Genomic DNA, 16,199 nt, shown 5'->3' on the forward strand with positions numbered 1-16,199 from the left:
AGGCACATTAACAAACAGAATGCGTGCTGATGAATCAAAATCCCTGGAGAATATAGTAGATGCACTATATATAACACGCTTTGGTCAAATAGTGGAAGGTGACAGTTCAAGGACAAGGGGTCATGATATGAATTTGGAAGGAGGAACGTTCAGAAAATACCAGGAAATTGGCTCCTTTTTTTCTGAGCAAAACTGCAGCTATTCTTTCTTTTTTTCTGTGTAATATTTCTTTTCCTTTGTTTCTGTATTTTCCTATTGTACCTTGTTGTTATGCATGAATAAGATTAATCAAATAAAGAGGAAAGTTCAAAACAAAAAGAAAACATACAGGAGGCAATCCAAGTTTATAGGGAGGGAGTGGAAGCCAGGAATAAGAGACCAGCAGAGGTGGCAATAACCGAACAGCCATTGCCTATGTCCGATTTATTTTTCCTGTACACTGCCTTTGGTGAATTTCTTCAAAAAGGTGGGAAATAAATCCTAATAAACAAACCCCAGAATTGAAAGTCTGCTTGACGCCGATACAGAGGGCAGTGATAGAAGCATGGGAGAAGGTAACCGGAGATCCAATACAATGAGCGATGTGACCCAGCGGACGAGGGGTCAGTTAGACAGACCAAGGCGCCTTTTTCTGCTGATGGCTGAGCTATAACTTTGTGTCCCGTAGCAGATTAACATATCCGCTGAAAAGTTGTGATCTCCTTGGCTAATGTTAACATGCCATAGTTTGACATTTGTCATTTCTCATCGTCCGACGCTAAGTGATGCATTCCTGTTACGTGCCGTGCATGTTCTGTTACAGAGAACCAGTGTGCTTCTGCGCTAAAGCTCCCTGTATGAACTCATTGTGCATTTGGACGAGCTGACATGGTGGCAGCCTTCTTGCCCTCTGAAAACAGAGGCAGGAAAGGGGAAATCTGTTTAAAGCAAAGCGCCTACAGCTTCATGAGAACGGGTGGCGGCTTCTGAGAAGGAATGTGTGGGCTTTTTTGCTGCAGGTGGGGTGCGGGAATGTCTGAGTAAGAGGGGCTGCCAGAGACTTGTGTTAACAAGGATCAGACGTATGATTTTATGTCAGCCAGATCCCCAGCCTCTCTGGCAGAATTCGTCCCTCCCCCGTGACACATAAATGAGATTCTTACAGAAAAGGGAAATGGAAAAAATCTGTCTGCAACTTGCTCATTAGTACTGTGAAGGCTCTATCTATAGAGGCGACTGAGGCAAGAAAGATATTTTACATAGAAACAGAGAAAAATGTAGGCAGATAAAGACCATATGGCTTATCCAGTCATCTACTCTCTCTATCACTACCTTTGAGATCCTATGTACTTGTCCCAAGCTCTCTTGAATTCAGATACTGCTTTTGTCTCCACCGCTTCCACTGGGAGACCATTCCACGAATTCACCACCCTTTCCATGAAGAAGTATTTTCTCAGGTTACTTCTGAGCAGTGCATCTTTTCTACCCAAAAAGGTGCCGGTACTCAAATGCTAGGCCACCCTTCAGGAATGGGGTGATCACTGAGAGACCCACCCCACAATAGCCAGGCCCCCTGCAACCAGTCACAGGATCTATGACAAGGCAGAATTGGTGTGTAGAATCTGAAATCTTTCATTAACACTTGGGGACCATGGGTCAATTTTAGCAGACAATAGAAAAGGTGCCGGTACTCAGTACCCCCTCAAAAAAAAGCCCTGCTTCTAAGTCTATCCTCTTTCACTTTCATCCTATGCCTCTTGTTCCAGAGCTTCTTTTCAGTAGAATAAGACTCGCCTCCTGTGCATTTATGCCGCAAAGGTATTTAAATGTCTCTATCATATCTCTCCTCTCCCACCTTTTTTCCAAAGTATACATATTGAGGTCTTTAAGTCTGTTCCCATACCCTTTATGACGAAGACCACTGACCATTTTAGTAGCTGCCCTCTGAACCAACTCCAACCTGCTTATCTCTTTTGGAAGGTGTGTACACAATATTCTAAATGAGGTCTCACCAGAGTCTTATACAGGGACATCATCACCTCCTTTTTCCCACTGTCCATTTCTCTCTCTATGCACCCAAGTATCTTTCTGGATTTCGCGTCACCTTTTCTTCCTGTTTGGCCACCTTAAGATCATCACATATGATCACACCCAAGTCCTGCTCCTCTTTTGTGCACAAAGGTTCTTCAACTGTACCGTTCCCTCGGATTTTTGCAGCTCAACCCTGCATTTTTTAGCATGACATCTAAGCTGCCAAATTCCAGACCGTTCCTCTAGCTTTGCTAAGTCCTTCCTCATGTTATCCACACAATCAGGGGCGTTTACCCTATTGCAAATTTTGGTGTCATCCGCAAAGAGGCAAACGTTACCAGGCAACCCTTCAGCAATATCACTTACAAAAATTTTAAAAAGAACTGGCCCAAGAACCAAACCTTGTGGAACACCACTGGTAACATCCTTTTCCTCAGAATGAGCTCCATTTACCACTACCCTCTGTTGCTTTTCACTCAACCAGTTCCTATCCCAGCCAGTCACTTTAGGGCCCATACCGAGGGCATTCAGTTTATTTATTTGCCATCTATGTGGAACCATGTCAAAAGCTTTGCTAAAATTTAAATACACTACATCTAGCACTCTCCCTCGATCTAAATCTCTGGTCACCCAGTCAAAGAAATTAATCAGATTTGTCTGACAAGACCTGCCTCTAGTGAAACCATGTTGCCTCGGGTTCTGTAATCCATTGGATTCCCAAAACTTTACTATTTTCTGTATTAAAAGCATTTCTATTAATTTACTTACCACAGAAGGCAGGCTTATCGGTCTGTAGTTCCCAACTACTTCTTTACTTCCACTTTTGTGGAGAGGGTCATCATCTGCTCTTCTCCAATCCTCCAGGACCACTCCCAACTCTAGAGAAGCATTGAAAGGTCAGTCAGCGGAGCCACTAGAACTTCCTGAAGTTCCTTCAGTACCCTTGAATGTATGCCATCCAGCCCCATCGCTTTGTCCACCTTTAGTTTAGCCAGCTCCTCATGAACATAGTCCTCTGAAAATTGTTCAGGGAATACCACCTCCTCCATTCCTATTTGTGTTTGTCTTCTGTGGTCCTGCTCCTGGCCCTTCAGCTGTGAACACAGAACAGAAATATTTGTTAAGCAATTCCACCTTATCTTTATCAGCTTCTGCATATTCCTCTCCTTCACTCTTGGAACTCACAATGCCACTTTTGCACTTCCTCCTATTACTAAGACATCTAAAAAAAATGTCTTGTCCCCCCCGTTTTACCATATTGGCTCTTTTTCTTCCATTTCAATCTTTGCTTTCCTGACTACTCGACCAGCTTCTCTTAGCTTTTCAGATATTGTCACCTGTCTTCCTCTTTCTAACGATCTCTTGCAGTTTATAAACACTAACCTCTTTTCCCTTCTCTTCTCAGCTACTACTTTTGAGAACCAAAGTGGCCTCCTTTTCCTCTTACTTTTATTTACTTACATTGCTGTTACAATAGTTCTTTTTGAGAGGGAGACCGCACTGAAGCTTATTTATTTTTTTAGCAATTTGATTTCTTTTGTTGCCCCACTCCTCCTCAGAAAACTGCCAGAATGACTTACAAAATACAAGTTTAAACATTAACGGCCAGTGAACATATAGTTCCACTGTATGTGTCTTTTCAGTCACTGTAGGGACAGTGGAGGGGTGAAAATCCATCTAACTTCTCTACCACAATCCATATAGTGGAGGAGTGGAAGGAGGGCAGCACCAAAAAATTATGGAGCTTGTAAGCTGCTCACAGCTGCAGGCTGAGTTAGTCCCAGATATTCTATGCCAGGCAGTGATGGCCCTACATTAGGCCACCTGAGGCGGGGGCCTCAGGTGGCACTCTTGTGAGGCGACATCACCCCCTGCCCTTTTCTCCCCAACCCCCTTCCCCGAAATTACCTTTTTTCTTATCTTTTCTTGTTTTGCAAAGGAAGGCAGCATCAGCAACTCTCATAGGCTGCCCTGCCGCCGGTCCCAGCCCCTTCTCTCTACTGCGGGTGGCCTGCCTGCGAGGAAACAGGAAATTATATCAAAGAGGCAGCCACCCACAGTAGAGAGAAGGAGCCGGGACTGGCAACATAGAACATAGAAACATGACGGCAGATAAAGACCATATGACCCATCCAGTCTGCCCATCCTCTGTAACCCCTAATTCTTCCTGTTCCTAAGCGATCCCATATGCTTATCCCATGCCTTTTTAAACTCTGGAATTCCCCTCAACCCCCCCCTCCCCCCAATTCTAAAATGTTACGCAGAAACTTTTATGCAGCCTATGGGAGTCACAGCCACCACCTTCTTTTGAAAAACCAAGAAAATAATATAAAAGGTAGTTTCGGGGAAGGGAGTTGGGGAGGGAAGGGTGGGGCGGCAGCTCATTTTCTGTCTCGGGCGGCAGATTGTCTTGGGCCACCCCTGATACCAAGGCATGTCTGGCCTCCGGCACTGAATATCCAGGTTAGTGTGAAAACCCCAAAACTAACCGCATATTGGCCAATATTCAGAGCGATGTGCGGTTAGCTTGGCGGATAACATTAGGGCAGCCTTTCAACTAACTTTATCCACTCAGCCTGTTAACGGACTGAATATTGCTGCTCACCAGTTAAGTTCTAGCTCCACCCATACTACCTAGTTGATTAGAGAGTAATTTTCTAAAGATCACCTAAAATTAGGTGCTGAGATGCTGCATGTCAGGCACAAATTCTATATTTGCAATTATGCATAGAAATGTCTTTACAGAATGCTAGTGTAAGTCTGCAGTTACATGCCTAACTTTAGGTGTGAGCACTAACACCAGCTGAAGGGGAAAGGGGTCTTGATATGCCACCTTTCTGTAGTTATTGCAACTACATTCAAAGCAGTTTACATAGTGTATACAGGTACTTATTTGTACCTGAGACAATGGAGGGTTAAGTGACTTGCCCAGAGTCAAAGGGAGCTGTAGTGGGAATCAAACCCAGTTCCTCAGGATCAAAGTCTGCTGCACTAACCACTAGGCTACTCCTCCACTATGTCCATGCTCAGGCCTAACTGTTGTTAGGTGCATAGCTGCTAGTATTCTATAACCCCAAGGGTGTAAGTGCTAGGGATGCCCCTGATCCACTCATGCCCCTCTTAGGTCTGTGCCCCCCTTGTAATTGTGCACTTTGGATTTTACATGCACAATATGTAGAATCCCGACTTTTGGTACCCGTGGTCAAACATCCCACTTTTTCTCTTCACACTTTGGAATCCCGACTAAGGGCAGTCTGGTATGTAACTGCAAATTAGTGCCAATTAACATCAATTAACACCAATTATAGACAATTATTGGCTGTTAATGCCAATTAGCAGTAAATTGAGTGCGTAACTGACACTGTTCTATGACTTGCACGTGCAGCTTTGTGCTCTAAGCATAAAGTTTTCTGCGTAACATTTTAGAATTGGGGGGTTTGAGGGGAATTCTATAAATACAAAATCAGCTCTGGAAAAAATCAGCACTAAGTGCTATTCTATAAAGAGCAGTCTGGGATGAGCCAATTCCCACATCTAACTTTAGGTGCCATTATTTATGCCTGCTAAAACCTGGCGTGAATGCTGGCGCCTAATTTGCAGAAGTTGAGCACGCAAATCGTAGTACATCATAATATCATGCCTAACGTCTAAGAATGCCCCCGATCCACCCATATTCCTCCCGCAGCCACACTTTGAGTTGCATGCTAGAAAAGTTATGTGCGAAAGGAACTCTAACTCTTTCGATTCATGCCGAAATTTCTTTTAAGAAATTTAAATCTGCTCTGAAGACCTGGCCTTTTCACCAAGCACTCGATTCAGATTAGGATTGTTTTCTGTGATCTGCTAGTTAGTAAATGGCGGTATAGCAAACTTTAATAAACTAGAACTATAAAACTATAACAGCGCCTAGGGCAGATGTGTGCACAAATCTAAATTGTTGTCACTTAAGTCCAATTATTGATTGCTAGCTCCTCATCAACTAGTTGATTTGCATGCATATCTGCCCTTTGCACACACTTAAGTTTTGGCAACCTATATAGAATCGAGGGATTAGTGCTTTGGCAGTAAGAGGGGACATTCAGCATCACTTTCCAGTTAAGTGCCGTTGGATATCAGGGCATGGCCAGCTCAGCCATTTGACTGTTGATCCTGTATGTATATCAGTGATATTCAGCCATATAATATGATCTTGGCACTGATCACATTATAAGGGCAATTCTATAATTGAGAGCCCACATTAATGCGCCACTTGTGTGCGTAAATGTACAGAATGCCAGCACTCTCACAGGTAAGAGGCAGTAAAGTAACGAAGCGCTATTTTGTAAGGGTGTGTGTAAGGGGCCTAGCGCATAAATGCAAGGGGGCAGGGCATGGGCAATGCCCCACTGAGAGCCAAAGTAGGGTAGTGCAATGGAGCTTCCAAATAAAATCACAAAAAGAAGAATCCAAAGAGAAACGTCTTTATTAGCCAATAATTCAGTCAATAACTCAACATGGATCCATGTTTCGGCATGGAACGCCTGCTTTGGGAGTCACATTAGCTGCATACGGTGCGAATGGAATACTAAAAAATACATAAAAATGAGAACATCCACTGGGCAGATTGCCGAAGGAACACTCAGTATTGCTGTCTGCAAAGCGTCAGCATTTGTACAAGTCAGCCCCCACTGACACATGTAACTTACAGAATACTGTAACTTGTGTGCATCACTACTGGTTTGCACGCCTACCGATATGTGTGTAAATGTAAGATGCACGGATGCTGGGTTTCATTAGTATTCTGTAACCAACTCCAAGCACCCAAATACGGTTATAGAATAAGCTCTCTCTACACGGCATTGGGACACCTAAAAGAAGGTACTCACATATAGAGTTGCCCCTTAACATATAGGGGCTGACATTCAGCCTACAGTGCTCAGCATTTTGCTGACCGCCGCCGGCGTTATACCCGGAATTTCAGTGCCGGGCCATGTCCGGGCTCCGGCATTGAATTCCTAGGTTTGTGGAGCCGGCTAACTCATAGCCAGTTAAGTGTGATATTCAGCACTTAACCAACTATGGGGCATTGCATAAAGATAGGATTGACTTTTATGACAGGGGCGTAGCCAGCCCTCCAAATTTGGAGGTGCCCAGGGGTGGACTGGGGGTGGGTGGGCAATGTATTCCTTCCTTCCCCCTCCTGCACACATGCGTGCGCATGCTAAATATATCTTTGCTGGGGTGGATGCCGAGGCCCCACCATCCAAATAAATACAGGTGCCTGAGCCACTCCCCTCCTCCCCATGCTGCTTCCTTGACAGAAGTTGACAGCGTGCCTTCAGCCACCAGTGCCGGGACTTCTGAGCACTCACGACTGAAGGCATGCTGCCGACTTCTGCGTTAAGGAACCAGCCTGAGGAGGAGGGGAGTGGCGGCACTGTATTTATTTTGCTGGCAGGGCCTCGGCATCCCTGCTAGCTAAGGTAAAGGTGCGCTGCATTTCTGGAGGGGCCTGAGCTCACAGTGTGGGGGAGGGGCAGGCCCCCAAACTCCCCACCTCCCGGTGGCTGCACCAAGGTTTTGAGATAGACATGGGAAGCAACTGCTTGCCCTAGGATTTGTAGTATGGAGTGTTGCCACGATTTGGGTTTCTGCCAAGTACTTATGACTTGGCTTGACCACTGTTTGGAAAACAGGATACTGGACTAGATGGACCATAGATCTGACCCAGTATAGCTACTCCTATGTTTTTATGCTCTATTATTTATCCTGGCCAGTTAAGAGCTGAATATTGGCACTTAACCAGCCAAGTGTTGATTCTTTCAGGTTATTTTCAATTTCGGAAACTTATAAAAATCCATTTATTTCAAAACTCTATTTTACGATCTAAATAATTAGCACGGACTAGTAGATTTCAAATGAGAATGTAAATTTCTGTTAATTATCATTGTAACTTCCTGAGTATGTCCAGCTTCTTGTGAATTTGTGATCCGCTTAGAACCATGAGGTGTTAGCAGAATATAAGTTATATTGTTAATGTTAATGTTCTAAAATAACCCCCATAGTATACAGCTAATTATAACATACAAACACAAATACACACTAACACTCATTTATTTACACTCCATGCCAACAACATTAATTTAGTTAATACTATAATAAGTAGAAAGCTTCATAAATGTCCTACACAATATCACAACATGTAATACACCTACACAGAACAAAATAAAACTCCCACTATAAATGAGATACAGGAACTATCCAGACCAGTAGGCCTCAGAGATGGCAGTAATCCAGGAGAGGGCAATGAGGGAAGACTGTCGGCTTATTGGTGGATACATTAGACAAAGCTGTGAGTGCTGGAAGGAGACCTTGCCTAGGGTGGTTGGGCTGCTTCTTTACTGGTCCCTTTGATGTACAAGGCCCATTTATTAGACTCTTTTGAGGTCATTTGAGAAACATCTACACATGTAAATAGTGGCACTTAAATGTCAGTGTCAATGGGGTCCTTGTTGACCACTATATCCCCAAAAGAGGGTCAATGTGGTTTCTAAAACAAAGAACATAATGTATAAATCTGTTAAAATAGAGCTTTGAGCCAGAATCATCTTTAAAACATGTACATTCATCTACAAAATTATCTATGGCATGAGCCCAAATTATATGATGAAGCAGATAGATTTACCTACCTTCAATATGTCTACTAGATCAAGAAACTATCTCATATTACATTTTCCTAGCTATAAGAACATCAGATATAAATCCATATTGAACAGAGATATCTCACATACATAGCGAGATAAAAAGGATTACCAACTATCTAATATTTAGCAAATTTCTCAAGGCATTCCTTTTTAACAAATGTTTGCATTGTTAGACAGTGAACTAAACAACAAATTTTATGATATCTTTATTCATCTGCTGTTTTCAAAATCTCACTGTTTATGTTTTCTTCATACTTGTAAAAATATATTGTATGTATTTTAAGCCACATAGACCTGAAAAATTAGCACTCAAATTATGTGGGATATGAGCACCAATAAATAAATAAATAATCATAATCTATCAAACAAAAATGTTGTAAGTTTTTTTACGAAATATTAAATAACTCAATTCTGATAGCAAGAGGAAGAGAATTCCAGAAGGATACTGCCAAAAATGAAAATATAGTATTGGCCAATTTAACAAAACTTCTACCTTTAAAAAAAGGAGGCTGGAGTATGAGTTGACTATGTAAGTGAGAGGAAAATCTGAACAAAGGAGCAGCAATTAAATTTATCAGTAGTTCTGAAGTTACCCCATAAAGGATCTGAAAGATCAAACAGGCTGATTTGAACAAGATCCTCTCATGTAGAAGTAACCAATGTAATTTAGCCATATTGGATCATATATACTAAACTTACTCCCACCGATATTCAGCGCTATTTAACCAACCAGAATGGCTACTGACTTGTTAAATAGCACTTAACTGGTTATCTGCCAATATTCAGTGGGGAATAACTGGCTATCCCCGGCTGAATATCCATTTAGCGGCTAGCAGATAGCCGATTATATTGCCCAATATAACTGGCTGTCTGCTGATTTTTAATGCCAGTTTAGCGGCCATATTTGGCTGCGTGAAAACGTGGGATATCTTTGGCCGGTTTAAAGATAACTGGCTAAGTCGACTTAGCCGGTTATCTTTAAACCTTCCAAAAAAACAACGGATATTCAATGCTGATCTTTGGAAACAGCCCAGCATTGAATATCCGGGCTCAGCACCAACCACGGAAGTTGGCCGGTATAACTCCTGCAATCTGAATATCGGCCCCATTGAGTTTTGTAGATTGCATACACATAAGTGCGGAGTTCAGAGAGCCGCTATTTCCAGGTATAGATGGACGGGATGCAGGGAATTCAAGAGGCATGATTTGGGCAGATTGAAAAACTACAGCATATCTACAATAAACGATGGTATATAAAATGTAATATAGAAATGCAGGAACCAAATGCAATTTTTCAAAAAAAGGAAGGAAAAGACCTCATAACATCCAAAGTCCACAATTTCCACTGTCTTAAAGTACAGCCGTTCATTAATGTGGCTAGTCCATCAATAATCATGGGTGAGAAAAATCTCCCAAAATAGTTTAATGTTTAGTGGATTTAGGATACTCCGTGGCTGGGTCTCCAGAAGAAATCGTCGCGAAACGGGTCCCAGTTGGGACATCAGCCTAATGGATGATTTGATAAAACAGCGATGCGCTTAGCTGTGTATCTTAAGCGAAATTAAGTATTTTCTTTTCTTTGATTGTTTGGTGAATATTATTTAGGACAATAAAGTTGAAATGTGTTTTTGGATCCACTAAACATTAAACTATTTGGGGAGGTATTTCTGACCCATGATTATTGATGGACCAGCCACATTAATGAACTGCTGTACTTTAAGACAGTAGAAATAGTGGACTTTGGTTGTTATGAGGACTTTTCCTCCCTGTTTTTGAAAAATTGCATTTGGTTCCTGCATTCTATATTATATATATATATAGCATCGTTTATTTTAGATAAGCTCTATTTTGTATATGGTATATTGATCCCTAATATCTTGTTGTCAGGTTGAAAAACTATACATGTATTTTCTATTTTACAGTGGAAATACATATATAGTTTAGTAAATGTCCACACTGGCTTTTGCATGTGGTCCAAGGCACATGCAAATGCCAGATACCCGCTCTTTTGGGTCTGTGATCTGCACTAGTGACTAGGGGGCAACTGTGCTTACCTCTGTAGTGTCTTAACACCACCTCCAGAATTCTGGAAATACAGTTCCTTCACGGCACCTTAATTGATTCCTGCTGTACATGTAGCTTTGTCTAGGGTTACCATACGTCCAGGTTTCCCCGGACATGTCCTTCTTTTCGGGTGACTGTTGGGTGTGTGGGCTGTTTTGGTGATTTTTAGCATTTGTCTGGGTCTTCTCCCTCCAGATGGGCTGTACCTGTCACTGCCTTTTCCCAGGTCGGTGGTATGCCTCTTTGTCTCTCTTCTTCCAACCACCTCCCCCGCATCTCTCCTTTCTCTCTCTTCCCCCTTCCCTCCCACTCACCCTGTTGCTGTTTTCTTGGGTCAGGCGGTATTATTTTTTACAAGCAAAGAAGCACAGGACCATTTTCCTGCGTGTACCACCACTAGCTCAGCTGCTTCTGCCCCTCCGACACAGGAAACTTACATCAGAGGGGCAGGAGCAGCTGAGCTTTCAGCGGCAGCTTGGCATGCACAGGAAAATGGTCCCACGCAGCTTTGCTTGCAAAAATGATATAGCCAGCAACAGGTTCAGAGGGAGGGAGGAAGAAAGAGAAAGGAGAGGTGCTGGATGGATAGATGGGATGGGGGAAGAGGGAGAAAGGAACAGGACAATACAGGGAGCAAGATAAAGATGGGGTAAATGGGGAGAAGGGACAGAGAGAGAGAGAGAGAATGAGAGAGGGAATGTGGCTGATTTCAGGGGTGGATTAACCCACCCTGCAAAACAGCATGGCCAAAACCCCAAGCCCTGAAGCTTCTCCCTCTCAGAGTAAAACCTTCTATGTCTGTGCCAGCTTTTATGGAGAAAACATCTTCCTGGAGGATTATAGGGAGCACATTCGGAACCTGCATGGACAGCGGTTCAGAAGAGACTACTTAGAACCAGAGGGCAAGGTGACTGTGCACCATGCAGTGGGGGGAGGGGGGCAAAGGCAGCAACCATTTTATTTTTTGTGTCCTCTTTTTTGTCTCCACAACTCTGGTAACCCTAAATGTGGCATATGTGAAAGCGCCAACAAATAAATGCATATGTTGCAAAATTGGCATTAGACCCGTAGATGCTAACACTTTTAATTTCCACCACACATTCCGGGAGGGTGTCCCAGGCATCACCACTCTTCCCTTAAAAACTACTTCCTGACAATGTGCTTGAGTCTGCCCCCCTCAGAGCTTCATATCATGATCCACACTTCAGAACGTGTAGGTTTGTAAAATGGATGCTGTAGCTTTATGTGTTGGCCAACACACATGCACTCCTTTACATCCGTATACATGTTTTACAGAAGGCTCCATGTTTGGCAGAGCCTTTTGTAAAAGGCTGGTGGAAATGTGACTGTTCCAACCTGGACGTCCTATTTCTCATTTAGAGCCTCATGTAAAATTAGTCTTTTTGAGTATGTTGCCCTGTAAATTTACTAAATGCAAGAGATGTCTTTAAGCATTATAGATAGTTCACAAAAGGGTCCTTTTACAAAGACTCGCTAGTGTTTTTAGTGAGTGCGTTAAATATGCGTGCGCTAAACGCTAGAGACACCTATATATTCCTTTGGGCATCTCTAGTGTTTAGCCTGCTAAAAACGCTAGTTCACCTTTCTAAAAGGACCTCAAAGTCTGCTTTTAGAAGCATCCCATTTGTAAAAGTCATGAGTGAAAGGAGACCAAGGCTGCATTCTCTAAGATCCCCTAATGTGTCTGTCACATATGAACCTTATTCTACCACAACATCACCTTGTATTTGTTCTTACCGGAATTGGCAAACGCCGATACAGTACTATGTAAGCCACATTGAGCCTGCAAATAGGTGGGAAAATGTGGGATACAAATGTAACAAATAATAATCAAGATTTGACTTCTCTTTTTGGGATCTGAGGAGGAGAATGATTACATAGGGTCAATTATCCTAATTATTTATGATTATTAAGGCTTTTCTATATCACTCTGTCTGACAAACAGGTCAGAGCGGTTTACAATATTGAAAATTTTAAAGGGTAGAAAGGAACGCCAGTGCACAGATAGGATAGAATCAATCATATAAGTTAAAATAAAGGAAAAAGGAAAAACAATATGAGGAATGTAAGGGTTCTGTTTGAGATATTCATGGGTGTTTTCTCTCCTAGTCTGTCAGTTTCTTATGTTTATGACCTCTGACCTCTCATTTTCCTTTTCTCTATTTTTTTTCTTCCCCTGCAGCTGGTACCACATACATCTTCGGGAAGGGTGGGGCACTGATCACCTACACCTGGCCCCCCAACGACCGTCCTAGCACTCGTGCGGACCGCCTGGCGGTGGGTTTCAGCACTCACCAGAAGGACGCTATCTTGGTCCGCGTGGACAGCGCTTCAGGGCTGGGAGACTACCTACAGCTGCACATAGTAAGGAGACCGTCCAGGGCAAGGGGCAGTGTCATTTGGCTATTGTTCACATTTCTAAGGGCATTTTAGCAGGGTTACCAGAGAACTCCAGGTCATCATGGCATGGCCTGAGATGTGTCCTGGTTCTACCCCAGTACATGTACAGAGGTGTGGTGCCAATTTTCCTACAGAAGGCAGGAAGTACAGGTCCCAGCATGCAGTGGAGGAAAAAACTGAGTTCAAATCTTTTTTATTACGTTTTTTTTTTAAGTAAAGTAACAAAAACATGTATACAAAATGATGTTCTATCACTTGGTCCTGCCCACATTGACAAACTGGGGATAGATTAAGGGGGTCTTTTACTAAGGCCCGCTAGCGTTTTTAACATGCGCTAAAAACGGTAGTAAAAGACCCTTTAAGACACCTGTTCAGATATACTGGGTTTAGGGGAATTTTTGTACGATGAATATAGTTTTTAAAAAATTGTTACTAACCCCCTTCAAATGCAGGGCCATTGACTATTCCATTGGGGGAGGGGAGATGCAGAATTAGGTTTTGAAGCGGGGAGGGAAAGGAGATGAGCTAGGGAATTGCATTGAATTTGTGACTTCTGTGCGGCGCTACATGGCATGGGGCTGTCCTCCCGAGAATCCCAATCAGTAGGGTGCAGGTCTCTGTACGGTGCACTGTGGTGAGAAAGCTACTCCTGGGGGAGGCACATGCCAACATAGAAATATTTATTTATTACACCTGATATACCGCAAGGGGCCTAAAAGGCTATAAAATAATAGAAGAGGAAAAGGAGGAGGAGAGGAGAACAAGAGATGGGAGTGAGAGGGGAGAGAATATGAGTGAATGATGTTAGAGTATCAGTCAAGAGGGTAATTGACAGTCTCTATAAACAAGTGGGTTTTGAGTAGTTTCTTGAAATATGAGTGGTCAGTTGGTTGTTGATATGTAAGGGGAGCGAGTTCCAAATATAGCAATATGCAGCACCATTTTAGATAAGTTTTAGAAGTAGGAATTGAGACATACAGGTCATGTGTCTCAAGTTTTGCCAGTATTTTAGAACAGAATCTGTTGACATGGAGCCTGATCTAAAATACAGAGAAATGGATGTTTACACCCTGGGTACATGCAGCGTAAACATCCATTTTAGAAAAATAAGCGTGTATAATATCAATGTTCTTCAAGCCGGCATATAACCAGTTACCTTTACGATTGTAGAAACATATCTGGTTATCGTCCTGAAGCTGTCACAGTGACCAGTTTTCCTTGCCAGTTTTGATTTTTTTTAGGGGGGGGAGGGTGAGGGACAAAAACCGCTGAGGGTTCTTGTGGTCGATAACTATTTGAAACTTAAAAAATATTTGCTTGCCTATATAATTTTTATTTCCAAATTGTGTATTATCATTCATAAATGTGAAATTATGTTTGTTAAAAAGCTTAATAAAGATAAAGTTTAAAAAAAAACGCTGCGGGATTAAGGGGGCAACCCCGCCTAATTTCTCCAGTGGCGTGCTGCTCAATAGCAACTGTTTCCCAAATCGTAAACATGCTTGGTAGTAGGTGTAACTCCTGACATTGATCTTTTAGGACATAGATATTTACTAGCCAATTTTGAAAATTATTTAACTAGCCAAGAACAGCTCCTGGTCGGTTAAATAATCTTAAGATGGCTAAGCACTAATATTCAGTGTGAGATAGCCAGCTATCACGGCTAAATATTACCGCTTAGTGGCTAGCCTGGTCACTGGCTATCTCGCGCGACATAGCCAATTAGGACCAGTATTCATTGGCTGACCGGCTAAGTTTAGCAGCCAGATAGGCCCACATAAATAGCAGATCTATCTTTGACTGCTATAACTTAGCCGGTCAGCCGATGAATATCAGCTTAACCGGCTACGTTTTTAACAGACAAGAAAACCTGGAAATTCAATGCCAGCCGCCGGATATGGCCCTGGCATTGAATTTCCAGGTTTGTCGCAGAGCGCAGGAGTTAGCCTGCCTCCCTCCAGCGATCTCAATATTGGCCCCTTAGTCCCCTTCTGAAATAGGGAATAAACTTCTAAGAACTTGTCCCACCCAAAACATACCCAGATCATGCTCCCTTGCCATTTGTACACCCTTGGGTTTGAGATATGCATATCCCGGCTTTATAAAACAGGGACTTAGATAGTTACGCACGATAAACATTTAAGTGCTGGTTTATGCACATCTCAAATATGACAGGGCTTGTAAAATGAGGGCCGCAGTGAATGACAGCAAAGGAGCAAGAGACCAAGTCCCTCAGTCATTTGTAAATTTTCAAGGGCACTATACACCTCCAAATCCTTCCAAACAGCCTAACCCTGTCCAGATAGTGCCAGTGAGGAGTTAGGGCAGAGCGAGTGCAGTACACCCAACTATCCATAGAATAGTGATATACAGTTGCGATCCATTTAGTTAAGTGGCTTAATCAAGACCAGCAAAAAGGTTTTCTTAAGTTAAACTGCTCAGCTTTGTGTGTAGTGGCTGAATACCGCCCACTATGTACATTCAGCACCACTTAATATGCAGGGTTGTTTTAAACACTGCAGCCAGTTTTTAAATGTACATTCTGCTGCAATTGAATATTTTCCCATCCAGTCTGCCTGGTTGGTATTCTTCCTCTTTGGGTAGGTAGAAATTCCCATATGCACCCCCCCCCCCCCCTTCCAAACATTGTTTTTCATTGTTCAGGGGCTTATATGGTCAAGATGCAGGGGCGTTTTGGGAATGCTGGTCACCTGGTTGTGGGGTCCCTCAGGGGTCCCTACTGTCACCAGTCATGTTTAATGTGTTGCTTTCATCTCTGGATAATTTACTGAAAAGGGCCGGCTACGAACTTTATATGTATGATAAATGTTAGTAAAATACAAACAATAATACCATAATCGACAGCATGGAAGAACATTCAAATAACATAGATATAATATGATATCAGCGTAATACCGATGAAATACCTAATAAGCACACATTAGATCATTCAGGGGCCCTTTTACAAAGGCTTGGTAGGCTCTACCACACGAGTAGCATGCGCCAAAACGAGACTGCCAC

At 42.7% G+C, this 16,199-nt stretch overlaps 1 protein-coding gene across 24 annotated transcripts in view; it reads left to right on the plus strand.

Annotated features, from left to right (window-relative positions):
- NRXN2 (neurexin 2) overlaps positions 1–16,199 on the plus strand; it is a 1,346,335-nt gene that overhangs the window by 991,680 nt on the left and 338,456 nt on the right. For all 24 annotated transcript variants that reach the window (XM_030218496.1, XM_030218492.1, XM_030218493.1 and 21 more), the window contains one exon: positions 12,961–13,142. In XM_030218496.1, coding sequence (XP_030074356.1) covers positions 12,961–13,142 — 182 coding nt within the window. The remainder of the gene's footprint in view (positions 1–12,960; positions 13,143–16,199) is intronic.

This window comes from Microcaecilia unicolor, chromosome 11 (assembly GCF_901765095.1).
Source record: "Microcaecilia unicolor chromosome 11, aMicUni1.1, whole genome shotgun sequence".
NCBI lineage: Eukaryota > Metazoa > Chordata > Amphibia > Gymnophiona > Siphonopidae > Microcaecilia > Microcaecilia unicolor.